Here is a 27,616-nt window from a genome sequence, read left to right as displayed (position 1 = left end):
TTAGTTTATTATTTATTTAGAGGTACAGCACAGAGTAAGCCTTTCCAGCCCTTTGGGCTATGCCACCCAGCAACCCCCAACAAGTCCAATCTAACCCTAAATTGAATTGACTTTATTTCTTACATCCTTCACACACGAGGAGTAACAATCTTTACGTTACGCCTCTGTGTAAATGTACAATGTGCAATTGTAGTAATTTGTAATATATAGAACAGTCAATGTAATATAGCGTACACTCAAATCAGCGTGAGTTCATCAGTCTGTTGGCATGGTGGAAGCAGCTGTCCTGGAGCCTGTTGGCCCTGGCTTTTATGCTGTGGTACCACTTCCCGGATGGTAGCAGCTGGAATAGATTGTGGAACAATTGGGGTGACTCGGGTCCCCAATGATCTTAAGGGCCCTTTTTACACACCTGTCTTTGTAAAGGTCCTGAATCATGGGAACCTAATCACAGGACAATTTATAATCACCAATTAACCTACCCAGTTCGTCTTTGAACCATAGGAGGAAATCGGAATACCCAGGGAAAACCCAAGCATTCCATGGGGAGGCCGTACAGATGATGTTGGAATTGAACTCTGACAACCCAAGCTGTAAGTGTCGCATTAAATGCTCTCTATCATATTATCCATTAATATGTCACAGAAGCATATTCTACCTACAGTGCAATTCTAGACGATTAATATGGCTATCTTTTAATTGCTTTCTGAAGTGGGAAGGCTAAACACTTCATTCAAAGGCCAATTTGGGATGAACAATTAATACTTCCTTTGCCAGTAACGGTCACCATCTTGTAAACAATTATTACTTTTCCTATCGCCTACGAAGAAGGCAAATTGAACGTGGGCCTCAATTGCTAGAGGGATTGAATTTAAGAGCTGGCAGTTTATGCTGCAACTGTGCAGAGAACTGGTAAGGCTGCACCTAGAGTACTGCAAACAGTTCTAAAGATTAGCTTTATTTGTCACATATATATCCAAACATACAATGAAATACATCGTTTGCGATAACCATAGACTAAAGGCAGTCCACAGGCATCGGTATATTTCTGCCACCAATGTAGCATACACACAACTTACACATCTAACCCAGACATCTTTGGAACGTGGGAGGAAACCTGAGCAGCTGCAGAATACTCACGTAGCAAGCTCCTTACAGGCACGTTGCTGGTGCTGTATAGAGTTATCGTAACCACCACACTACTGTGTTCTCTGTCTGGACATTTAGGGAAAGGGGACCATACTTGCTAGAATTCAGGAAAACAAGAGGGGGGTCTTCTTGAAACATATAAAATTCAAGGGTCAGATGAGATACAGCAGTAAAGTTGTTTCTTAAGCACAAGAGATTCTGAAATCCAGAGTAACACACGAAATGTGGGAGGAACTCAGCAGGTCAGGCAGCATATATGAAGAGAAATAAACAGTCAATGTTTTGGGCTGGGACTCTTCATCAGCAAGATTGTTTCCACTGGACTATAACGAGGGGACAGAGCCTCAAGATTCAGGGGATTACATTTAGGAGATCAGGAAAATCTACTTTTCCCAGACAGTGGTGAATCTGTGGAATTCTCTGCCCAAGGACACAGTAGAGGCTACCTCATTAAGTATATTTAAGATGCAGTGAGATAGATTTTTTGCATAGCTGTTGGAATTGAGGGTTATGGGGAAAAGGCAGGTAGGCGGAGCTAAGTCCATGGCTAGATCAGCCAAGATCTTACTGAATGGTGCAGCAGGTTCAATAGGCCAAATGGCTGACTCTTGTTCATATTTCTTGTTATGTTCTGTTACGTTACGAACAGCAAAACAATGTACAAAGTATTCCTGATCTCTGTATTTCCACTGTTAGTTTACAGTATATCAGCCAAATTTAAGAGTTGGTGTATGAAATATTGCAAATAATGAACTAGTTATCAACAAGTTATAAGATATTCTGACAAGCAGAGGTCTTGATGGCAGGCAGTTAAACTCATCCAGACCAAATGTATATCAGTAACATACATCAGGTCAGATACAGACACAATAATTAGTTCATTTCCAACTAGGAATTTTGCATGAACATAATCAGGAAGGAAACAATGTTTTGCAATATAATTTGTACGAATGGGCCCACAGCTTACCTAACCACCCACACATTTTTGTGAAATGACTGACAGAAAGCAAGCTCACCCACCTACACTGAGCAGAGCCTCAGAAAAACTCTGCGTCTCCACAGGAACAGGGAGCCGGAAGATATCGTACAACACCTCTAGCAGACCACGCTGTCAAAAGTGAAGGAGAGGGGAAAGATAACTTGTCAGTTTTTAAAAGGGTTAATTTACCACAAAGCAGCTTATGGTATATAGAACAATATCCAGATGAACAGTACAGTAGAAACATGTAAAATTAAACTATTTTTATGCAGGCTTCTCGTTATCCTCTGCTGCAAACCTCTTTTTTCCTACATCTGCTCTAAAGCAATTGTATCTTTGTGATAAGGTAGTATTGGTAACTTCACACCATCTTCCAGCTGTGGCCAAACCAATGTTTTATAAAGATTATTGTGACCTACCTGCTCTTATACTGCATGCCAAGCCCAAGGAAAGTGAGCATTCCTTATGCTCTGTCACCACTGCATCTACTTGTGTGGCCACCTTCAGGGATTTTGGGCTTGGTTCATCAAGGTTCCCTTACTCCTCAATATTCAATTGGGTCCTTCCATATACCGTATATTCCACCCTTAATAAACCTCACAAAATTCATCAACTCAGTATGAGCAAGATAAAATTCCATGTCTTTTCCCTCCCCAATATCCTTTTGTAGCCTAAAACTATTCACCAATTTTCACTTCAAATTTACTAATCTAACCCCCTACATTACACATCTTAGTCATTAACGTGCACATAAACAGCAAGGATGTTAGTACCACTCCTAGCAGCTTTTGTGACTAGAAGCTGATGAGCAATATTCACAAGCTTTAATCATAAAAAACAACCTTCTACTGTCACCCCGTCTCCTATTGCCAAGTCAATTTTGGATTCAATCGGCCAACTTTCCTTGGATCCCATGGGCTCTAAACTTCTGGACAAGCCATCCATGTGGGGTTGCGTCAAAGGCCTCACCAAATTACATGTAAACCATATCAACTCATCAATATATTCAGATACGTCTTCAGAAACCTCAACTGACAGGATCTTGCAACATCAAATCCATGCTGACTCCCCTGATCAATTTCTGCCTTTCATGCAGATTTATACTGAAGCTTCAGAATTTTTTTTACATTAATTTGACTAATTAGCATATAACCAACTGCATTTCCCCCGTGGCCCTTTCTTGACTAAAGATACTACACTTGCTGTTTTCCTGTCAGCTGGCAGCTCAGCTGAGTATTTAAATATTTCAATCAGGCCCCAGCAATCTCAAAAAGGTTCAAAGGTTCGTTTTATTGTCAAAGTATGCATCTACAACACTGATATTCACCTTCTTCAGGTAACCATGAAATCCAAAAAAAACCATTGGCCTTGTTGAAAAGAAAAGCCATGACTCTCCCCAACATGAAAAAGAAAAAGAAAACAAAACTCACAAACACCAAATCCCCAGCCCCTCCCTTGCAGAAAAAAACAGTGACAATTGCCTTGCCACCTTTGCCTCTCATAGAAGCCAATTTGTCAGGCATAGGGATGGTGTGGAGCTTCTTAGAACATAAAGCACAGTACAGATCCTCCAGCCCACAATATTGTGTTGGCCTTTTACACTACTCAAAGATCAATTTAACCTTTCACTCCTACATAGTCCACAATTTTTCTTTCATCCGTGTGCTATCCAAGAGTTTCTTAATCTCCCTAATGTATCTGCCTCGAACATCACCCCTGGCGGTTTCATGTACTCACCACACATTGTAAAACAACCAATTTCTGACATGTCCCATATACTTTCCTTCAATCACCTTAAAATTATTCCACCTCGTATTAGCCATTTCTGATGATCCACTCAATCTATGCCTCTTATCTTGTACACCTCTATCAAGTCATTTCTCACCCTCCTCCTCTCCAAAGAGAAAAACCCGAGCTCAACCTATCCACATAGGACATGCTCTCCAATCCAGGCAACATCATGGTAAATGACCTCTGCACCGTCTAAAACTTCCGCATCCTTCCTAGCAGTGGTTAGGCAAGTAGAGAGCATTCTGTCACAATCTTGTCAAACCTAGCAGAGGGAGACGGAGTTCATTTTTGAAATTCTTATTTTTTTTTAAAACAATGGTACAGTACAGAAACAATCGTCTCAACTCCAGGATCATGAGTACTTGCCTTCCCAGACATGTCATGATTACAAAGCAGAGTACTACAAAAATAACAGTTCATAGGAGTCATATGGAACAGGACATCTCAAAATGTCTCAGACAGTGAAGCACATTTAATGCTCACCACTCATGTTAAACATTTTTCACTGTCTGAGACACTTCAATTCATAGAACTGTACTTCAAATATCACAGAACTACAAGTATAATAGGAAAAGACTCACATTACCCTTGTAGATCCTCATGTCAATCTAGATGAGGATGTTAAAGATTAACTCAGAGGTTAAAAATTAACTTTATGTCACATGTACATTAAAGCATACAGTGAAATGACCAACAGTCCAAGGGTGTTCTGGCGGGCATCCCACAAGTGTTGCCATGCTTCCAGTGCCAACATAGCATGCCCACAACCTACCAACTCTAACTCGTATGTCTGGAGCACCTGAAATAAACCCATGTGCTCATGGAGAGAACATACAAACTCCTTACAGATAGCGGTGGGAATTGAACCCCAGTTCCATCACTGGCACTGTAAAGCAATACGCAAACCTCTACACTACCGTGGCACCCTCACTCACAGCTCCTTGAATACAAGGCTGCTAACATTTAGTGAAGATCTGGCCATCTGTCATTGCTTTAATGACATCATAAGACCATAAGATCAAAAGATATAGGAGCAGACGTAGGCCATTCAGCCCATTGAGTATGTTCCATCATTCAATCATGGCTCTTCTAATTCTTCCAGTCATCCCAACTCCCCTGCCTTCTCCCCATATCCTTTGATACCCTGACCAATCAAGAACCTAACCATCTCTGCCTTAAATGCACCCAATGACTTGGCTTCCACAGCCGCTTGTGGTAACAAATTCCACAGATTTACCACCCTCTAACTAAAGTAATTTCTCCACATCTCTGTTCTAAATGGACGTCCTTCAATTCTGAAGTCGTGCCCTCTTGTCCTAGACTCCCCTATCATGGGAAATAACTTTTCCATATCTAATCTGTTCAGGTCTTTTAACATTCGGAATGTTCCTATGAAATCCCCTCTAATTCTCCTGAATTCCAGGGAATACAGCCCAAGGGCTGCCAGACGTTTCTCATGTGGTAATCCTTCCATTCCTGGAATCATCTTTCAACCCTCTCCAATATCAGTATATCCTTTCTAAAATAAGGAGCCCAAAACTGCACACAACACTGCAAGTGTGGTCTTACGAGTGCCTCATAGGATCTCAACATCACATCCCTATTCTTGTATTCTGTACCTCTAGAAATGAATGCCAACATTGCATTCACCTTCTTCACCACTGACTCAGCCTGGAGGTTAACCTTTAGGGTATCCTGCACATAGACTCCCAAGTCCCTTTGCATCTCTGCATTTTGACTTCTCTCTCCTAAATAATAGTCTTCCTATTTATTTCTTCCACCAAAGTGCAGAATAATATCTAGAAGACTGTAAGGCTAGCAGGAAGGAGCTTAAGAATGAAATTAGGAGAGCCAGAAGGGGCAATGAGAAGGCCTTGGTGGACAGGATTAAGGAAAACCCCAAGCCTTCTACAAGTATGTAACGAGCAAGAGGAGAAGATGTGAGAGAATAGGACGAATCAAGAGTGTCAGTGGAAAAGTGTGTATGGAACTGGAGGAGATAGCAGAGGTACTTAATGAATACTTTGCTTCAGTATTCACTACGGAAAAGGATCTTGGCGATTATAGGGGTAACTTGCAGTGAACTGAAAAGCTTGAGCATGTAGGTATTAAGGAAGAGGATGTGCTGGAGCTTTTGGAAAGCATCAAGTTGGATAAGTCACCGGGACTGGATGGGATGTACCCCAGGCTACTGTGGGAAGCGAAGGAGGAGATTGCTGAGCCTCTGGCGATGATCATTGCGTCATCAATGGGGACAGGAGAGGTTCCGGAGGATTGAAGGGTTGTGGATCTTGTTCTGTTATTCAAGAAAGGGGGTAGAGATAGTCCAGGAAATTATAGACCAATGAGTGGTTGGTAAGTTGATGGAGAAGATCCTGAGAGGCAGGATTTATGAACATTTGGAGAGGTATAATATGATTAAGAATAGTCAGCATAGCTTTGTCAAAGGCAGGTCGTGCCTTATGAGCCTGATTGAATTTCTTGAGGATGTGACTAAACACGTTGATGAAAATAGAGCAGTAGATGTAGTGTATATGGATTTCAGCAAGGCATTTGATAAGGTACTCCATGCAAGGCTTATTGAGGAAGTAAGGAGGCATGGGATCCAAGAGGACATTGCTTTGTGGATCCAGAACTAGCTTGCCCACAGAAGGCAAAGAGTGATTGTAGACGGGTCATATTCTGCATGGAGGTCAGTAACCAGTGGTGTGCCTCAGGGATCTGTACTGGGACCCCTACGCTTTGTAATTTTTATAAATGACCTGGATTAGGAAGTGGAGGGACGGGTGAGTAAATTTGCTAAAGACACAAAGGTTGGGGGTGTTGTGGATAGTGTGGAGGGCTGTCAGAGGTTGCAGCAGGGCACTGACAGGATGCAAAACTGGGCTGAGAAGTGGTAGATAGGGTTCAACCCAGATAAGTGTGAGGTGGTTCATTTTGGTAAGTCAAATATGATGGCAGAATATAGTGTTAATGGTAAGACTCTTGGCAGTGTGGAGGATCAGAGAGATCTTGGGGTCTGAGTTCAGAGGACACCCAAACCTGCTGTGCAAGTTGACTCTGTGGTTAAGAAAGCATACAGTGCATTGGCCTTCATCAACCGTGGGATTGAGTTTAGGAGCTGAGAGGTAATGTTGCAGCTACACAGGACCCTGGTCAGACCCCACTTGGAGTACTGTGCTCAGTTCTGATCTCACTACAGGAAGGACGTGGAGACCATAGAAAGGGTGCACAGATTTACAAGGATGTTGCCTGGATTGGGGAGCATGCCTTATGAGAATAGGTTGAGTGAACTTGGCCTTTTCTCCTTGGAGCAATGAAGGATGAGGGGTGACCTGATAGAGGTATACAAAATGATGAGAGGCATTGATCGTGTGGATAATCAGAGGTTTTTCCCAGGGCTGAAATGGCTAGCACGAGAGGGCATAGTTTTTCAGATGTTTGGAAATGGGTACAGAGGAGATGTCAGGAGTAAGTTTTTTTTATATTACACAGATTGTGGTGAGTGCATGGAATGGGCTGCTAGTGACAGTGGTGGAGGCGGAAACGATAGGGTCTTTTAAGAGACTCCTAGGTAGGTACATGGAGCTTAGAAAAATAGAGGGCTATGGGTAAGCCTGGATAGTTCTAAGGTAAGGACATGTTTGGCACAGCTTTGTGGGCAGAAGGGCCTGTATTGTGCAAGGTTTTCTACGTTTCTATACACTTTCCAACATGTATTTCATTTGCAACTTCTTTGCTCATTCCCTAAACTATCTAAGTCTCTCTGTAGGATCTCTGTTTCCTCAACACTACCTGCTCCTCCACCCATCTTTGTATCACTGGGAAATTTTGCCTCAAATCCATTAATCCCATAAAACAAATCATTGACATATATAGTAAAAAGCAGCGGTCTCAACACCGACTCCTGTGGAACTCCACTGGTAACCAGCAGCCAGCCAGAATAGGACCCCTTTGTTCCCACTCTCTGTTTTCTGCCGATCAACCAATACTCCACCCATGCTAGTAATTTCCCTGTAATTCCATGGGCTCTTATTGTGCTAAGCAGCCTCCCGAGCAGCACCTTGACAAAGGTCTTCTGAAAATCCAAATTCACCACATCCACTGTATCTCCTTTGTCTACCCTGCTTGTAATTTCCTCAAAAAATTGCAGTAGGTTTGTCAGGCAGGATGTTCCTTTCAGGAAACCATGCTGGCTTTGGCCTATCTTGTCATGTGCCTCCAAGTACACAGTAATCTTGTCCCTAACAATCGATTCCAACAACTTCCCAACCACTGATGTCAGGCTAACAAGGTCTATAGTTTCCTTTCTGTTGCATCCCACCCTTCTTAAATAGCGGAGTAACATTTGCAATTTTCCAGTCAACCGGTACAATGCCAGAATCTATCGATTCTTGAAAGTTCATTGTTAATGCCTCTGCAATCTTTCTAGCTACTTCCTTCAGAATCCGAGGGTGTATTTCATCAGGTCCAAGAGATTTAACCACCCTCAGACCACTAAGCTTCCTGAGCACCTTCTCAGTCGTAATTTTCACTGCACATACTTCACTTCCCTGACACTCTTGAATTATTATGGGTGTAGATAGAGTGAATGCAAGCAAGCTTTTTCCACTGAGGCTAGGGGGAGAAAAAAACCAGAGGACATGGGTTAAGGGTGAAGGGGGAAAAGTTTAAAGGGAACCTTAGGGGGGGGGCTTCTTCACATAGAGAGTGGTGGGAGTGTGGAATGAGCTGCCAGATGAAGTGGTAAATGCGGGCTCACTTTTATCATTTAAGAAAAACTTGGACAGGTACATGGATGAGAGGTGTATGGAGGGATATGGTCCAGGCGCAGGTCAGTGGGACTAGGCAGAAAAATGGTTTGGCACAGCCAAGAAGGGCCAAAAGGCCTGTTTCTGTGCTGTAATGTTCTATGGTTCTATACTGCAGATGTCTCCACTGTGAAGACTGATGCAAAACACGCATTCAGTTCCTCTGCCATCTCTGCGTCTCTCCTTACAATATCTCCAGCTTCATTTTCTATTGGTCCTATATCTACCCTCGACTCTCTTTTACCCTTTATATACTTAAAAAAGCTTTTACTATCTTCTTTGTTATTAGTCGCCAGCTTCCTTTCATAATCCATCTTTTCGTTCCTAATTTCCTAAGTTTTTAAAAAGCTTCCTAATCCTCCACCTTCCCGCTAGCTTTGGCTTCATCGTATGCCCTCTCTTTTGCTATTACTTTGGCTCTGACTTCATTTGTCAGCCATGGTGGTGTCCATCCTTTATTCGAAAATTTCTTATTTGGAATCTATCTGTCTTGCACTTCCCTCATTTTTTGCAGAAACTCCAGCCATTGCTGCTCTGCTGTCCTTCCTGCAAGAGTCTCTTGCCAGTCAACCTTGGCCAGTTCCCCTCTCATGCCATTGTAATTTCCTTTATTTCAATGAAATACTGACACATTGGAATTTAGTTTCTCCTTCTCAAATTTCAATGTGAACCCGATCATAAAGTGATCACTGTTCCCTGAGGGTTCCTTAATCTTAAACACTTATCACCTTCGGATCATTGTACAACACCCAATCCAGCACAGCCAATCCCCTAGTGGGCTCAACAACAAGCTGTTCTAAAAAGCTATCCCTTAGACATTCTACAAATTCTCTCTCTTGAAGTCCAGTACTGACCTGGTTTTCCCAATCCACTTTCATGTTAAAATCCCCAACAATTATTATGACATTGCCCTTCTGACACGCATTTTATCTCATGCTGTAATTTGCAATCCACATCCCAGATGCTGCTTGGAGGCGTGTAGACAACTGCCATTGAGATCCTTTTACCCTTGCCATTTCTTAACTCAACCCATAGAGACTCTACACCTTCCAATCCTATGTCATCCCCTTCTAACAATTTAATATTATTTCTTATACACAGGGCCACACCACCCCCTCTGCCTACTAACCTATTTTCCGATATACTGTATATCCTTGGACGTTCAGCTCTCATTGGCAGCCATCGTTTAGCCAAGTTTCAGAGATGGCCACAACGTCATACTTGCCAGTCTGTAGCTGAATTTCAAGATTGTCCGTTTTATTTCTTTTGCTGCATGCATTCAAATATAACACTTTCAGTCCAGCATTTGTTGCTTTCTGTTTTATCTGCACCACGCCTCTATTGCCCAGTAACTCATGCCACTGGCTGTGATTATGCCTCATCTCCTGCCTGTCCTTTCTATCGTCTCTGTGCACGCTATCTTTGATTTATTTCTGTTTTCCCTTTCCTCAGCCCTATCACTCTGGTTCCCATCCCCCTGCCAGATTAATTTCCATAATAGTGGTGGCCTGAGCTAAAAATGTCACCAGCTGACAACAAAGGGATCAAACAACCTAAAATGTTTTGCAAAGACAACTTAATCTTGTTTCCATCAAAAAGAGTATCTCATCTTAGAATCACAGAATACTGCAGTATAAGGAAGGCAGTTATCTAATTGCCTCCCTACCCTGCTCTTCTCAAATATAAACTGGAATCTAGTTTCTAAACAAATGTATAAAATACATTCAATGGTTATAGTGTTAGCAGGTCCACATTATAGCAGTGACTTGGAATTATTTTCGTAGTGAGCTACTGAACCAACGGGGAAGGAAATAGATCTATTCCGTAGAATCGTTTTTCTTAAAATACAGATATAAATAGAAAAAACATAGAAAACCTACAGCACAATACAGGCCCTTTGGCCCACAAAGTTGTGCCAAACATGTCCCTACTTTAGAAATTACTAGGTTTACCTATAGCCCTCTATTTTACTAAGCTCCTTGTCTTAGAAAAGTCTGATCCAAAAGTCTCTTAAAAGACTGTATCGTATTCGCCTCCACCACTGTTGCCAGCAGCCCAATCCACACAGTCACCACTCTCTGTATATAAAAAAGTACCCCTGACATCTCCTCTGTACCCATTTCCAAGCATCTTAAAACTATGTCCTGTCGTGCCAGCCATTTCAGCCCTGGGGAAAAGCCCCTGACTATCCACACGATCAATGCCTCTCATCATCTTATACATCTCTATCAGGTCACCTCTCATCCTCCGTTGCTCCAAGGAGAAAAAGCCGAGTTCACCCAACCTATTCTCATAAGGCATGCTCCCCAATCTAGACAACGTCCTTGTAAATCTCCTCTGCACCCTTTCTATGGCTTCCGCGACCAGAACTGAGCACAGTACATCAAATGGGGTCTGACCAGGGTCCTATATAGCTGCAGCATTACCTCTCGGCTCCTAAACTCATTTCCACGATTGCTAAGGCCAATACACAGTCTTCAACCACAGAGTCAACCTGCGCGGCTGCTTTGAGCGTCCCATGGACTCGGACCCCAAGATCCCTCTGATCCTCCACACTGCCATTAATACTATATTCTGCCATCATACTTGACCTACCAAAATGAACCACCTCACACTTATCTGGGTTGAGCTCCATCTGCCACTTCTCAGCCCAGTTTTGCATCCTATCAGTGTCCCACTATAACCTCTGACAGCTCTCCACACTATCCACAACACCCCCAACCTTTGTGTCATCAACTAACTTACTAACCCATCCCTCCACTTCCTCGTCCAGGTCATTTATAAAAATCACAAAGAGTAAGGGTCCCAGAAAAGATCCCTGGTGACCAACCTCCATGCAGAATATGACCCGTCTACAATCACTCTGTGCTTTCTGTGGGCAAGCCAGTTCTGGATCCACAATGCAATGTCCCCTTGGATCCCATGCCTCCTTATTTTCTCAATAAGCCTTGCATGGTGTACCTTATCAAATGCCTTGATGAAATCCATATACACTACATCTACTGCTCTTCCTTCATCAATGTGTTTAGTCACATCCTTAAAAAATTCAATCAGGCTCGTAAAGCACGACCTTCCTTTGACAAAGCCATGCTGACTATTCCTAATCATATGATACCTCTCCAAATGTTCATAAATCCTGCCTCTCAGGATCTTCTCCATCAACTTACCAATCACTGAGGTAAGACTCACTGGTCTATAATTTCCTGGGCTATCTCTACTCCCTTTCTTGAATAAGGGAACAACATCCACAACCCTCCAATCCTCCGGAATCTCTCCAGTCCCCATTGATGATGCAAAGATCATTGCCAGAGGCTCAGCAATCTCCTCCCTCGCCTCCCACAGTAGCCTGGGGTACATCTCATCCAGTCCCAACGACTTATCCGACTTGATGCTTTCCAAAAGCTCCAGCACGTCCCCTTTCTTAATAAGTACATGCTCAAGCTTTTCAGTCTACTGTAAGTCATCACTACAATCACCAAAATCCTTTTCCATAGTGAATACTGAAGTAAAGTATTTATTAAGTACTTCTGTTATTTCCTCCGGTTCCATACACACTTCCCCACTGTCACACTTGACAGGTCCTATTCTTTCATGTCTTATCCTCTTAAAAAGTGTTAAAAATTACTGATAATTGTTAAGCAGAACATGAATTTTGGGTAAACACCTGTCGTCACCAACAGCTTGCTCATGCTAGCAAGTTCACCTCTGCACATTATACTCACATCATGCTACAGATGTGCAATAGAGAGCACCCCAACAAGCTGCATCACTGCTTAATACGGAAACTGCACTGCAGCAGTAAGGCAGGCTCTGCAATGGGTAGTCACAACTGCCCAATGCATCACTGACAGCAGTCTATCAGCCAACAAGGACAAATATTCAGAAAGGTGTCAGACTAAGGCCCGTAACATCACAAAGGATCCGACCCACTCTCCTTATGGACTGTTTGTCCCACTCCCATCAGGGACAAGGCTATTCAGCATCCATGTCAAGATCACCAGACTCGAAAACAGTTACTTTCCCCAAGCAGCAAGCCTGATCCACCCCTCCACACACCCAATCACCACTACTTCAACATTTCCGGTCAGTCACCTCGTGTGCAGACACTCCTGTGTCTACAGACAGTTTATGGACATACAATTAATCCACTGTAAGTATACCAGCTATCTTATATACAGTGGCATGCAAATGTTTGGGCATTCCTCATCAAAACTTCTGTTACTGTGAATAGTTAAGTGAGTAGAAGATGAACTGATCTCCAAAGTCATAGTTAAAGATGAAACATCCTTTTCAACATTTTAAGCAGGATTAGCGTATTATGTTTGTTTTGTACAATTTTAGAGTGAAAAAAAGGAAAGGAGCACCATGCAAAAGTTTGGGCACCCCAAGAGATTTGAGCTCTCAGATAACTTTTACCAAGGTCTCTGACCTTAATTAGCTTGTTAGGGCTATGGCTTGTTCAGAGTCATCGTTAGGAAAGGCCAGGTTATGCAAATTGCAAAGCTTTATAAATACCCTGACTCCTCAAACCTTGTTCTAACAATCAGCAGCCATGGGTTCTTCGAAGCAGCTGCCTAGCACTCTGAAAATTAAAATAAATGATGCCCACAAAGCAAGAGAAGGCTACAAGAAGCTAGCAAAGCGTTTTCAGGTAGCCGTTTCCTCAGTTCGTAATGTAATTAAGAAATGGCAGTTAACAGGAATGGTGGAGGTCAAGTTGAGGTCTGGAAGACTAAGAAAACTTTCCAAGAGAGCTGCTCGTAGGATTGCTAGAAAGGCAATCGAAAACTCCTGTTTGACTGCAAAACACCTTCAGGAAGCTTTAGCAGACTCTGGAGTGATGGTGCACTGTTCCACTGTGCAGTGACGCCTGCACAAATATGACCTTCATGAAAGGGTCATCAGAAGAAAACCTTTCCTGTGCCCTCACCATAAAATTCAGTGTCAGAAGTTTGCAAAGGAACATCTAAACAAGCCTGATGCATTTTGGAAACAAGTCCTGTGGACTGATGAAGTTAAAATAGAACTTTTTGGCTGCAGTGAGCAAAGGTATGTTTGGAGAAAAAAAGAGTGCAGAATTTCATGAAAAAAACACCTCCCCAACTGTTAAGCACAGGGGTGAATCGATCATGCTTTGGGCTTGTGTTGCAGCCAGTGGCATGGGGAACATTTCACTGGTAGAGGGAAGTATGAATTCAATTAAATACCAGCAAATTCTGGAAGCAAACATCACATTCTCTGTACAAAAGCTGAAGATGAAAAGAGGATAGCTTCTACAACAGGATAATGATCCTAAACACACCTCAAAATCCACAATGGACTACCTCAAGAGGAGCAAGCTGAAGGTTTTGTCATGGCCCTCATAGTCCCCCAACCTAAACATCATCGAAAATCTGTGGATAGACCTCAAAAGAGCAGTGCATGCAAGACGGCCCAAGAATCTCACAGAACTACAAGCCTTTTGCAAGGAAGAATGGGCAAAAATCCCCCAAACAAGAATTGAAAGACTCTTAGCTGGCTACAGAAAGCATTTACAAGCTGTGATACTTGCCAAAGGGGGTGTTACTAAGTATTGACCATGCAGGGTGCCCAAACTTTTGCTTTGGGCCTTTTTCCTTTTTTATTTTGAAAATGTAAAAGATGGAAATAAGTAATCTTGCTTAAAATATTAAAGAAATATGTCATCTTTAAACTTTATGCCTTTTGGAAATCAGGTCACCTTTTACTCGCTTAGCTATTCACAGTAACAGAAATTTGAACCGGGGTGCCCAAACTTTTGCATGCCACTGTACATATAGTTATTGTGCTTTTTAATTATTATGTTCTTTATTTTGTTTTTTGTGCTACATTGCAGGAAAAGTAACAATTATTACATTTTCCTTTACACTTGTGTATTGGAAATGACATTCTCTTCTTCTTTATCGTGCCCACGGACAGTCTATACATGGCCCAGCCAGAACTGGACACATTTTGTGCCTTGTTGCTGAATTCGGCAAGATCTGCAACAGCACAGGGTTCCTCTAGCGATGGGCATTGCAGGAGATGTTGTATAGTTTGTGGCTTAGTTCCACATTCACAAGTTGTTGGGCTGGTTGTATATCCCCATTTGCTAAGTGACACCTTAATGACATTAAACCATCTTGAATCTTAAACCAGGTAGATATGAGAAGTAAATCCCAGCAATGTTTTTCTCTCCTTAGTGTCAGATATTAGGTCAATTACATGTGAATCCTGTCCTCAACTATGCCACCTAAACTAAGATCACCTTGCCAGATGTGCCCCAAGGCAGCAGAGCTCAGGACCGCACCAAAGCATTAAGACAATGAACTCAAGTCCACTGTCATGTAGCAACTCAATGAAAATCAGTTTGAGTCGTTCATAAAACCATCTCCATAACTTAACCTACATCTAAAGATTCACTCTCATATTTTTGCACAAATTCCTCTCAGTTATAAGTGGAGAAAACAACGATAAATAATATGTGCATAAAGAGGGAAAATGTCAATATTCAGAGACTACAGCATATACAAATATCATTTGTAATAACCTGGAAAATGTGACAAGGTGCACTTACAACGAACAATTCAGCGAACAATTAACTGTCAGCACTTGAGTATAAACAGCAACCTACCCGTACTTCCATATTTGGTATACAAAGTATTCCTATCAAAGAATGGATGCCTGAGTTTCCTGGCCGGCATAAATTTATAATCCCTATAAAACAAATAGAACATAGGCACACAGTGTGAACAATGCAAGATTAGAAGATTTAAAGATTAGCTTTCTCATAACACTGTACATCAAAACATACAGTGAAATGCATCGTGCCATTAATCCACTCCTCCACCCCTCCAACGACCACCACTTTATCATTTCCTCATAAGCTATCTAATGTATTTATATTTATTGCATTTTATTATTAGTGTTCTTTATCTTCTTGTGCGTTTTTTCATGCTACATCGGAACCAGAGGAGCAATTATTTCATTCTCCTTTATACTTTGTACTGGAAATGATATTAAACAAGCTGGAAACTTGAACAGCCAATACAGAACAAGGATGAGCTGAGGCAGCCTGCAAGTGTCGCCGTGCTTCAGGCGCCAACATAGCACGCCCACAACTCACTAACCCGTATGCCTTTGGAATGTGAGAGGAAACCAGCACATTAGCTCTGGACTCTTAGGCAAAAATCTTCCTCCACTATACATTCAAAATCAAATTACAGGGATTAACAATTGTTCACCTCTGCTTCCAATATTCTGCCATTTACTCCATGTTGAAACAACAGGCCAATACTGAATAGCCAGGGTGAGGAAAAACCTATCTGGCACACATTGATACAGAAGGGTTAATCTTAATACTCTGAAATGGGAGGGTAGCTGTAAGTCAGTAGGACTAGACCAAAACCACCTTCAGTATGGTTTCAGTATGCAGGTGGCTTCAAAATGACTTAAGTACTTTTTTAAAAAAAAGACTCGAAGGATGCAGACATCATGGCAATGCCTGCAATTTATTAAGAAACGACCTTTGTATATGAGGAAATAATTAAGTGCGTCTGGAATCTTCTTTAGGAAACAGTAAAAATGGCATTTTCCTTTGGTGGACCAGACAGATTTCTATTATGGCTTGGATGTGTTAAAGCTCTTATTACTAAGGCATGTATTAAGTAACATGTACAAAATGCTGGAGGAACTCAACAGGTCAGGCAGGGGAATAAGCCATCATTTTAGACCAAGAGCCTCATCAGGGCCAGAAAGGAAGAGGGCAAAAGTCAGAATAAGGTAGGGGGAGGGGAAGGAGAACAAGCTGGCAAATGACTGCTGAAACGGCGGGAGGAGAAGATGGCAGCGCGCCATGCGTGTGCAGCTCTCTGGTGAAAAATGGTATCGTATCTGTTAAATAGGGGCCGTGGACAATTCTGATTTGATGGAGAATGGACGTGAAAGCACAGATGAACATCTGGAGAAATTTCTGAAACGCCCGTCCGCTGCTGTCGTTACTGTGTGGTCGGGAATCTTTCAGAGGGTAGGCCTCAAAATCCCCGGCCTTGCCTGCTTTTGGCAACCGAGAAGGAGATTGAATCGTTCAGCAGAGATGCCGCTCAGTACTCGGTGTCGGAGAGCTGATCAGAGGGAGAAGTTTTCGGATTGTGGTCGGCATGGCAGGGAGAGTTTTTCTTCCTTCTCCCATCTGCGTGAGATGTGGGACATTTGAGAAACTTTGAACTTTACTGTGCTCACGGACTTTCTTCATCAAGTTATGGTATTGTTACACTGTTTGTAACTATAAGCATAATTATGTGGTTTTGTCAGTTTTTTCAGTCTTGGTTTGTCCTGTGTTTTTGTGATATCACACCGGAGGAAATAATGTATCATTTCTTAAAGCATGCATTACTAAATGACAATAAAAGGGGACTACGTGTCTTCACAATCTAAAACCCAGGCGAATGGCAAGGTGGGTGGGTGGGGAAGGGGGATGAATTAAGAAGCTGGGAAGTGATGGAGCAGTTGATACTGACACTCATTCTATTTTTCTCATCTACCCAATGAATAGATGAGATCAGATGTGAATAAATGAAGTCACTGGCACAGCAATGATCAAATTACTGATTTTGATAATACTTAATTTACTTAAAATACTTAATACTTTATTCATTCACATGAAAGAATTTCACAAAATGGTCTATCTGCTACATTAGGGGAATATAAGACCATAAGTCAGAGGAGTAAAATTAGGCCAATCAGCCCATCAAGTCTACTCCACCATTCCATCAAGGCTGATAAATTATCCCTCTCAGCCCCATTCTCCTGACTTCTCCCCATAACCTTTCACACCCTAATCAGGAACCTATCAATCTCCGGTTTAAATACACCCAATGACTTGGCCTCCACAGCTGCCCGTGGCAACGAATTCCACAGATTCACCACACTCCGGCTAAAGAAAGTTCTTCTCATCTCTGTTCTAAATGGATGTCCCTCTAGTCTGAGGCTGTGACTTCTGGTCCTAGACTCTCCCACTAGAGGAAACATCCTCTCTATGTCCACTCCATCTAGGGCTTACAAAAGAATCACCTGGGTATCAAAGTAATACCTCAAACTGTCATGCTGACTACAGACTATATTACTGTTATCCTCCTAATAAGATTGCTGCAAGTTATGCCACAACAATAATAATAAGCGCTAAAATAGCACTGACATGGATATAGGGTTTGGAGCATTGAGTGGTCACTTAATGCTGCACCAATCCCAGTACAGGCACTGTTAATCGTAGTAGTAAGACTTAACCTTCGATTGTACTCAAAATGGTATAGATTTTATATTATATTTCAATATTGCATAGGAAGCAGCCATTCAGCCCATCTAAGACAGTTCATTTGATGGCTCTCTGGGCCTGTTATCACTGCAGTTCAGAAAAATGATTTGGGGGGGGGGGTAATCTCACTGAGACCTGAAGAACGTTGAAAGACCTAGATAGAATGGACATGGAGAAGAGTGGGGGGAGTTTAGGACCAGATGGCACAGCCTCAGAATAGAAGGATGTTTGTTTAGAACGGAGATTAGGAAGAATTTCTTTCGGCAAGAGGATGGTGAATCTGTGTTCATTGCCACAAGTGGCTGTGGAGACCAGATTGTTGGATATACCTAAAGCAGAGGTTGATGGGTTCTTGATTAGTCAGGGCACCAAAGATAACGGGGAGAAGGCAGGAGAATGGGTTTGAGAGGAATAATAGATCAGCCATGATGGAATGATGCAGCAGACTCGATGGGCCAAATGGCCTAATTCTGCTCCCACGAGGAATTCTAGCTCTTACTAACTCTTCCTTCAGCTAGTCCTGACGAAGGGTCTCGGCTCGAAATGTCGACTGTACCTCTTCCTAGAGATGCTGCCTGGCCTGCTGCGTTCACCAGCAACTTTTAGTGTGTTGCTTTAATTCTGCTCCCATGTCTTATTGTCTTCTCAGAGCATTTCCATCTCATTAACACACGCTACGTCTAATTTTACCATCAGCCACCTACACAAAGGGTAAGTTACCTCAGCTAATTAACTTACAAATCAGCTTGTCTTTGAATGGGAGAGGAAGCTGAAGTACTCATGACACCTCTTCAGTCACAGTGAGAATAGGCAAATTCCAGACAGCATAGGAGGTGTCAGACAGCTGCACTACCTGCTGCCTTCATGGTCTTCATATGAAGACAATACAGTGGGCTAGAAAGTTTGTGAACCCCGTAGAATAGTCGCTATTCCTGCATAAATATGACCTAAAATTTTCTCAAATCTTTACACAAGTCCTAAAACTAGATAAGGAGAAACCCAATTAAATAAATAACACTAAAACATTACACTTGTTCATTTATTTATTGAGAAACATGATCAATATTACATGTATTTGTTGGAAAAAGTATGTGAACCTTTGGTTGAAGTTATTGTGATACGGGGGAGGGGGGGTCACACTAGTTACTGAAAGCAAACATTTCCAGTAACTGTTGATCAGTCCTGCACATCGGCTTGGAGGAACTTTACGCCATTTCTCTTTACAAAATAGCTTCAACTCTGGGATGTTGATGGGCTTCCTTGCATGAACTGTTCTCTTTAGGTCCTTTCACAACATTTCTATAGGACTACGGTCAGGATTTTGACTCGGCCATTCCAAAACACGGATTTTCTTCTTTTTAAACCATTCTGTTGTTGATTTACTTTTGTCTTTCAGATCATTGTCTTGTTGTATTATCCATTTTCTATTAAGCTTCAGTTAAAGGACCCTGACATTCTCCTATAAAACGTCTTGATACAATTTTGAATTCATTGTTCCCTCAACGATTGCAAGTTGTCCAGGCCCTGAGGCAGCAAAGTAGCCCCAAACCATGATGTTCCTTCCACCGTGCTTCACAGTTGGGATGAGTTTTTTTGTGTTGGTTTCCTCCAAACATAACAATGTGCATTTCTGCCATAAAGTTCAACTTTTGTCTCATCTGTCCACAGAACATTGTTCCAGAAGTGTTGTAAAATATCCAGCTGGTCTTTGGCAACTTAAAACGTGCAGCAATGCTTTTTTGAAGAGCAGTGGTTTCATCTGTGGTGTCCTTCCATGAACATCATTCTTGTTCAGTTTTTCTTGTGGTGGACACATGAACAGAGACTTTGGCAAGTTCTAGAGATTTCTGCAGGCCCTTTGCTGTTACCCTTGGGTTCCTTCTCACCTCCTTCAGCACTGCACGTTGGTGCTCTTGGTGTGATCTTTGCAGGATGCCCACTCCTAGGGAGGGTAGCAACAGTACTGAGTTTCCTCCATTTGTAGACAACTTCTTTTACTGTGGACTGATGAACACTCGAGCTCTGTCAGTAACCTGACTTTGTGTGTCTTCTTAGAGGACAGGACACCTCTATGACTCACACCCCCAATCTCATCTCATTGACTGGAACACCTAACTCCAAATAGGTTTCGTACAATACATGTAACATTGGATCATCTTTCTCAATAAATAAATGAACAAGTATAACTGTTATTTATTTAATTGGGTTCTCTACCTAGTTTTAGGACTTACGAGAAGACCTGATCACATTTTAGATCATACATGCAGAAATAGAGAAAATTCTAGGGTTCACAAACTTTCTAGCATCACTGTATATAGTTATTCCTCTCAGGATAATTGGGAACAAACAATAAATCCTTACCATACCACTGTCTTTTCATGTGTCAAAAATCAAACAGAATGAAGCAATTGTATACTGAATCTTACCTGCCCAGGATCGAAAGGCTGCTACTATTGCCATTTTGCTGGCTAATAACCGTGCTTCTCTGTCCTCTCTGCATGAAAATTAAGAAAAATACTTATTACACCTTAAATATAACTGAATCCAGTTTATTCCCTGCATACGTACAGTATATCATTGATGGCTGAGATTACATGGGGACCAGCCTTTGTGATACCGCGCCATATCACAGTGGGAGTGTAAGCAAGACAGCAAGAGAGCGCAAGTGATAGAGAAAGATAGATAAATGCACCAAGTTTCTGGGAGTTCACATCACTGATGATTTCACTTGGTCTCTTAACATCACCTCCCTGAGCAAGGCCGCACAGCAACACCTCCACTTCCTAAGGAGATGGAGGAAAGCGAGGCCCCCACCCCATCTTAACTGCATTTTAAAGGAGCACTAAAAGCATCCTTACAAGTTGCATCTCCATCTGGTATAGGAGCACCCAAGCATAAGACCAGAGTCTCTCTATCATCCATCAGCGACATTTATTGGGAGCGCTGCACAGGGCCCTTAGTATTATTAAGGATCCCAGCCATCCATCCAATATCCTCTTTGACTTTCTATCAGGCAGGAGATTTTGATGCATGAAAACAATTAACAGCCAGGATGGGAAACAGTCTCGACTCAGGTCATTCGGCTTCTGAACTCTCTGCCACATCACATTCAAAGTGTCACTGGTTAATCTGTTCTATACCTTACAATATTTAATTTATGCAACTTTAGTTTATTTATTTATGTGTAATCCAGCTGTAGATTTTATCCTTACTTTCATAAGCTATTATGCATTGCGTGTGTTATGTATAGAATGTTTACACACTGGGTCAGAGAAACATTGTCTAGTTTGAGGCTACACATGTATATTGTTAAATGACAATAAACTTAACTTACTTCGGCACAGATTAAGGTGCACTAAACTGCTCCACCACTGGGGCAATTCAAACTGAACCTCAGTCATGTGTAATGTTCTCACACATATGCTAAAGTGTGTGAGCCATTCCCTGCCTGACTTTTGCTTATAATAGTCAGCTACACCAAAACTCTCTCTCGAGCTCAATTATAAACCCAAGATTCTGCAAATGCTGCAAATCCAGAGTAATACACACAAATGATGGCAGAACTCAGAAGGTCAGGCAGCATCTTTCGAATGGAATAAAGGGTCAATGTTTCAGGCTGCGAGTCTTCATTAGGACCCCTCATCGTGATTCCTGATGAAGGGTCTTGGCCCAAAGCCTTGACTCTTTATTCCCCTCCAAAGATGCTGCCTGACCTGCTGAGTTCCTCCTGCAATTTGTTTGTGTTACTCTCATTCTACCTTCGCTGTCTCATCCAGCTGAAGTGAGGTAATACTGCACAGGTAAAGATTTTTAGGACTTTAGGTGTACTCCAGGTAGTCTTTTACCCTTTTGCTTATCGAATATCTATCTAAAGCATTCAGATTGTTTCCAGATAAACTCACACCCAGTTTAGGAAAATGTCGTTGTTGAATTAGACTATTTAATAGATATTTTCTATGCTGCTTAACAATTGTCTGCCTGTATTTTACATAGCTACCTAAATTTATGTATCTGTTTAGTATGCTTCCTAGTGGTCACAGTATGTATATGCAATTGTTTCATGTGTCTCACTGTGGTTACAGTTCTTTGCATTATTCTGCAAAGCTCTGGAAGCATCTCTGGTGTTGTATTAGTTGAATAGGGACTACCAGATTGGTTAACTCTTATCTACAAATTTTAATGGAATGTTTCTTGTCTATGGGGTACACCATCTTTTTAACTTCTAGCCTCAGCTACAGAACCTTTGTATCTCTACATTTCCAACTCTCTTTGCGCTTAATAAAACAATTGTGAAGCAACAAGCTTTATGCCTCAATCCCGACTTCAGAAAGAATCTTGGGTTAAAAACATCACAATCCACTATTATTGACTTGGAGTCGGTGACTGAAGTGATACTGTACAGAAAGGGGCACTGGTCCATTGAATCATTGACCACCCATTGAACTAATTCTACATTGACCCAATTTTTCCCACCATATTCTCATCAATTTGCCTCAAACTCTACCACTTACCTATAAACTTGGGGCCATCTACAGTGGACAATCTACTTACCTGTAGGAGGTGGGAGGAAACTGGTGCACTCAGTGTAAACCCATATGGTTAAGGGTAGAACTCCTGGGTCTCTGGCACTGCAATACCGAGGCTCTATCAGGTGCACCACCATGTCACCCACCTTTCGCATCGGCAGCCAGTGCCTTTCCTCAGGGTGTAAATGGCTAATATGAGGCAGCATAATTTTAAGGTGATGGGAAGTATGGGAAGAGGGTGGTGGTGGTGGGGGGATGTCAGAGGTAGACACCATGCCTGGGGTGGTTGTAGAGGCAGATACAATAGGGCATTTAATAAACTCTTAGATAGGCCCATGGATAAAAGAAAAATGGGAGGGTTATGTAGTAGGGAAGGGTTAGCTGATCATAGAATAGGTTAAAAGGTCAGCACAACAATGTGGGCTGAAGGGCCTGCACTGTGCTAAGATGTTCCATCCCTCCAGAAAGGCTATCATTCCCTTTGTAAATTATGTGATGCATCTGCATGCAAACTTTGTGTTACAGGCATAACAACAGCCAGATGTTTATAGCACAGCATTCTGAACGTCTTTCTCTTCATTTCAACAATATTCTAAAGTTTTGCACTCCATCTGCCAATTTTCCCCCACTATTTCTGCAGCATCTTTGTACCTTCTCCCACCTCTCCTTGTATAAGCAACATATTGAATGACAATATATTCAGCCCCTTCATCCTGTTCTTTAATATGGATTGTAAATACTGATCCTTCTGACATCCAATTATAGCTTGCCCTCCTCTCCTCCCAAAAATGATCCATTTTCCCACAGTACTTGGTGTACTGTGTTCAGTTCTGGTCACCTCACTACAGGAAAGATGTGGAAACTATAGAAAGGGTGCAGAGGAGATTTACAAGGATGTTGCCTGGATTGGGGAGCATGCCTTATGAGGATAGGTTGAGTGAACTTGGCCTTTTCTCCTTGGATCGATGGAGGATGGGAGGTGATCTGATAAGAGGTGTATAAGATGATGAGAGGCATTGATCGTGAGGATAGCCAGAGGCTTTTTCCCAGGGCTGAAATGGTAAACACGAGGGGGCAAAGTTTTAGGGTGCTTGGAAGTAGGTACAAGGGGGATGTCAGAGGTAAGATTTCCACACAGAGAGTAATGGGTGTGTGGAACCCAATGCCAGTGACAGTGGTAGAGGCGGATACAATAGGGTCTTTTAAGAGACTCTTAGATAGGTACATGGAGCTCAGAAAAATAGAGATTGTGCGCTAGGGCAATTCTGTCAGTTTCCAGAGTGGGTTGCATGGTCGGCACAACATTGTGGGCCAAAAGGCCTGTAGTGTGCTGTAGATTTCTATGAAGCTTGCTAGTTTTGGTAAGTTAGCCAGTCCAAAATCTGTTAACATACTGCATAACCCTAATACCACCGTCGTCATTAGGTGGCATCTGGAATTTCCAGTAGTTGGGCGATTTCCCTGCACGCCGCTCTGACATGTTGGGAAATCGAATACTCGCCAGGTTACAGCAGTGGTCTGCCTTTGCCTTCTGCCGGGAGAGTTTAACGAGATCACCACCTCTTGCGGTGGATGACCAGGACGTCTCAGTGCCTCGTTGTGCTCTTAGCGCTCCACAAACACCTGCTGGCCTCGCTCAATCTGCCAGGGCCAGACTTCACACGATGGGATAGGCAGATCCCCTACCTCACCGAGAGTCGAAAACCCTAACACCACCATCTCTTAAGTTATGCAATACCCCTTTCAAGGTATCCAACATATTCCAAATCAAAATGTAAAAACGCCCCATTTACTGGTCTGGACAGTCAGGTCCCAGGGAGTCAGGGACAGCTATTTTGGGTGGAATTAGTTGGGGCTGGAATGTGTGATACCACTTATGGGCTGCCCCCAGCACATCCTTGAATGTGATGGTTACTAACACAAATGACACATTTCACTGTATGTTTTAATGTACACTGCATGTGATCAATAAATCTATCTGAATCCGGATTCAAGATTGGCTTGGAGGCCAGAACCAGAGGGTGATGGTTGACAGTTTTTTCTCTGAATGGAGGCTGATGACTAGTGTTGTGCTGCAGGGGTCAGTCTTGGGATGCCTGCTAGTCGTTATTTCTGTAAGTGATGTACGCAAACACACAATAGTTGATCAGTAAATTTTCAGATGACACAAAATTAGGAAGTGCTGTTGATAGTGAAGAAAGTTATCGTAGATTACAGGTGCTGTTGATCAGTTAGGGAAATGGGCCAAGGAGAGGCAAATAGATTTCAACACAGGTAAGTGAGAGGTGATGAATTCTGGCAAAGTTAAACCAACACAGGGCTTGTATTATGAATGGTAAGGCACTAAAACAGAAGAAGCTAGGAGTACAAGTGCACAGTTCATTGAAAGCAGTGTCACAGGTAGACAGAGTGGTGAAAAAGACACATAGCATATTGGCCTTCATCATTCAGAGATTTGAGTACAGCAGGTAAGGCGTTATGTTGCAATTTTATACACTGTTGGGATTGCACTTTGCAGTACCACGTGTAGTTTTGGTCACCTTGTTACAGGAAAGAGGTGGCTAAGCTGGAAAAAGTACAGAAAAGATTTATGAAGATGTGGCTAACTCTAGGACTAGGGCTAGTCAGGCTACGTCTTTATTCCTTGTTACATGGGAGAATGAAGGATGACTTTTTAGAAATGTCTAAAATTATGAAAGACATAGATAAAGACAGATGGCAAGTCTTTTCCCAGGTTAATGAGGTCCAAAACTACAGAGGGTGTAGGTATAGGGTGTGTGGACAATGTGGTTGACATGGACTGGTTGGGCTGAAGACATCGCTCTGTAACTCGACAACATTCCTTATGCTCATCCATCAGTGAGCATGATCCATCCATCATGCTCACTGTTCGGAGGTATTCTGGAGTTAGGGTACAGAGCAAATACTAAGTTCAACAGCAGCCAATCTTCATATTTGAATATGGATTGCAGATTGAATTTTAAAATGCAGCTCTGAACAATGGCCTTCCATTTGACTGTAGAAGCCTGCATATGCATGAATGTGGCCCAGAGCTGGTGGGAATTAACATTCATTTTTGGTGTCTGGATTGTGGGTGCAAAGAGAAGGGCGTTTGAAAACTATGTAATTCCAAGGAAGCATTGTAGATACACTGTAACTATAGAAATGCTCTGCTGTTACCTTTGATCTTTAGTATATAAAAATATCATGCAATATTGGGTCAGGCAGGCCTCATCTTCCAACAGAGTCTCAATATGATGCCTGTTGCTTGTTTTTGCTGAATAAAACACTTCTATATTCAACTAGCCTCAGTGTCTCTCTGGTAACGTCACAACACATACTATATTTTCAACAAACTCCAAAAGATTTGTCCAACCCAAACTCCCCATCGTAAAACCACATCCACTCTGCCTGATTGTTTTTCTGATACTTCTTCAATAACAGACGCCAGCATTTCCCTAACGGTAGACCTTAAGCTTTATTCCACCCAGTCTCGAACAGTGTTACTCTTCGTGATTTTCCAGCTTGCTCTGACCCTTTCCAAAATTTTGGACACTCTAAATCATGTGATCTATTTAGTTCTGCAGCCACTTTTTTTAAAGACTTACATTTTTTAACCCATGAGACCCAGGGGAGTTATTAAATTTAGTTCTATCATGGGCCTAATAGCTTTCCCTAATGATTGGTTTAAGCTTCTCCCTTCTCTGCCATGGTTTTTCTATTATTATTGTGATGCTTTCAGTTTCTTTAACCATGAAGACAAATTTCAAAATACCATTTATTAAGTCTCAACTTATCAATTCCCACTCCTGTCCTTGGAGTGTATGTTTCACATAGATAATAAGACAATAATACATAGGAGCAGAATTAGCCATTCAGCCCATCGAGTTTGCTCCACCAGACCATCATGGCTGTTCCCGGATCCCACTCAACCCCATACACCTGCCTTCTCACCATATCTTTTGATGCCCCGACCAACCAGGAAACAATCAACTTCCACCTTAAATATACCCACGAACTTGGCCTCCACCGCAGTCTGTGGCGGAGCAGTCCACAGATTCACCACTCTCTTTTTTACCTGTTCTAAAAGGTGCCCCTCAACTTTGAGGTTGTGCCCTCCAGTTCTGGCTACTCCCACCAAAAGGAAACATCCTCTCCACCTTATCTAGTCTTTCATTCCCAGAATCATCCTCGTGAACCTCCTCTGGACTCTCTCCAATGACAACACGTCCTTTCTAAGATACGTGGCCCAAAGCTGTTGACAGTTCTCCAAATGTAGCCTGACTAGTGTCTTATAAAGTCTCAGCATTAACTCCTTGCTTTTATATTCTATTGCCCTTGAAATAAATGCCAACATTGCACTTGCCTTCTTTACCACAGACTCAACCTGTAAATTAACCTTCTAGGAGTCCTGCACGAGGATTCCTAAGTCCCTCTGCACCTCTGATGTTTGAACCTTCTCCCCATTTAGATAATAGTCTGCAGTATTGTTCCCTTTATCAAAATGCACTTGCGTACATTTCCTAACACTGTATTCCATCTGCCGCTTTTTTGCCCATTCTTCCAATTTGTCTAAGTCCTGCTGGAATTGCATTGCTTCCTCAGCACTACCTGCCCCTCCTCCTATCTTCATATGATCCACAAACTTTGCCACAAAGTCATCAATTCCATTACCTAAATCACTGACAAACAATGTGAAAAGCAGCAGTCCCAATACCAACCCCTGAGGAACACCACCCGTCACTGGCAGCCAAACAGAGAAGGCCCCCTTATATTTCCACTTGCTGATTCCTGCCTGTATCTTTCCTGTAATGCCATAGGATCTTACCTTGTTTAAGATAACTTCATGGAAACTATTTTTGTATTTCATGTTATCATAAGTTATGTTATAATTTTTGATTATACTTTTAGCCATCCTTTGCCAATTTCTATAATTCTGCCTTCTTTCTGGCCCTCTATTAATCTTTCCATAGTCCTTATTTGTCAATTGAACATATCTTTAAAATTATGAAAATATCTCTGTAATTGTTTGCCATCGTTATCCACCACC

The 27,616-nt window shown here is 42.1% G+C and overlaps 1 protein-coding gene across 2 annotated transcripts in view; it reads right to left on the bottom strand.

Annotated features, from left to right (window-relative positions):
* rictora (RPTOR independent companion of MTOR, complex 2 a) overlaps window positions 1–27,616 on the bottom strand; it is a 212,054-nt gene that overhangs the window by 97,970 nt on the left and 86,468 nt on the right. For both annotated transcript variants that reach the window (XM_072257524.1, XM_072257526.1), the window contains exons 10-12: window positions 20,467–20,534; window positions 15,362–15,444; window positions 2,170–2,257 (exon numbers count right to left, since the gene is read on the bottom strand). In XM_072257524.1, coding sequence (XP_072113625.1) covers window positions 2,170–2,257; window positions 15,362–15,444; window positions 20,467–20,534 — 239 coding nt within the window. The remainder of the gene's footprint in view (window positions 1–2,169; window positions 2,258–15,361; window positions 15,445–20,466; window positions 20,535–27,616) is intronic.

The sequence above is a fragment of the Mobula birostris genome, chromosome 5, assembly GCF_030028105.1.
Source record: "Mobula birostris isolate sMobBir1 chromosome 5, sMobBir1.hap1, whole genome shotgun sequence".
NCBI lineage: Eukaryota > Metazoa > Chordata > Chondrichthyes > Myliobatiformes > Myliobatidae > Mobula > Mobula birostris.
The sequence above is the reverse complement of the archived record's forward strand: the minus strand, read 5'-3'. Positions and strand labels throughout refer to the sequence as shown.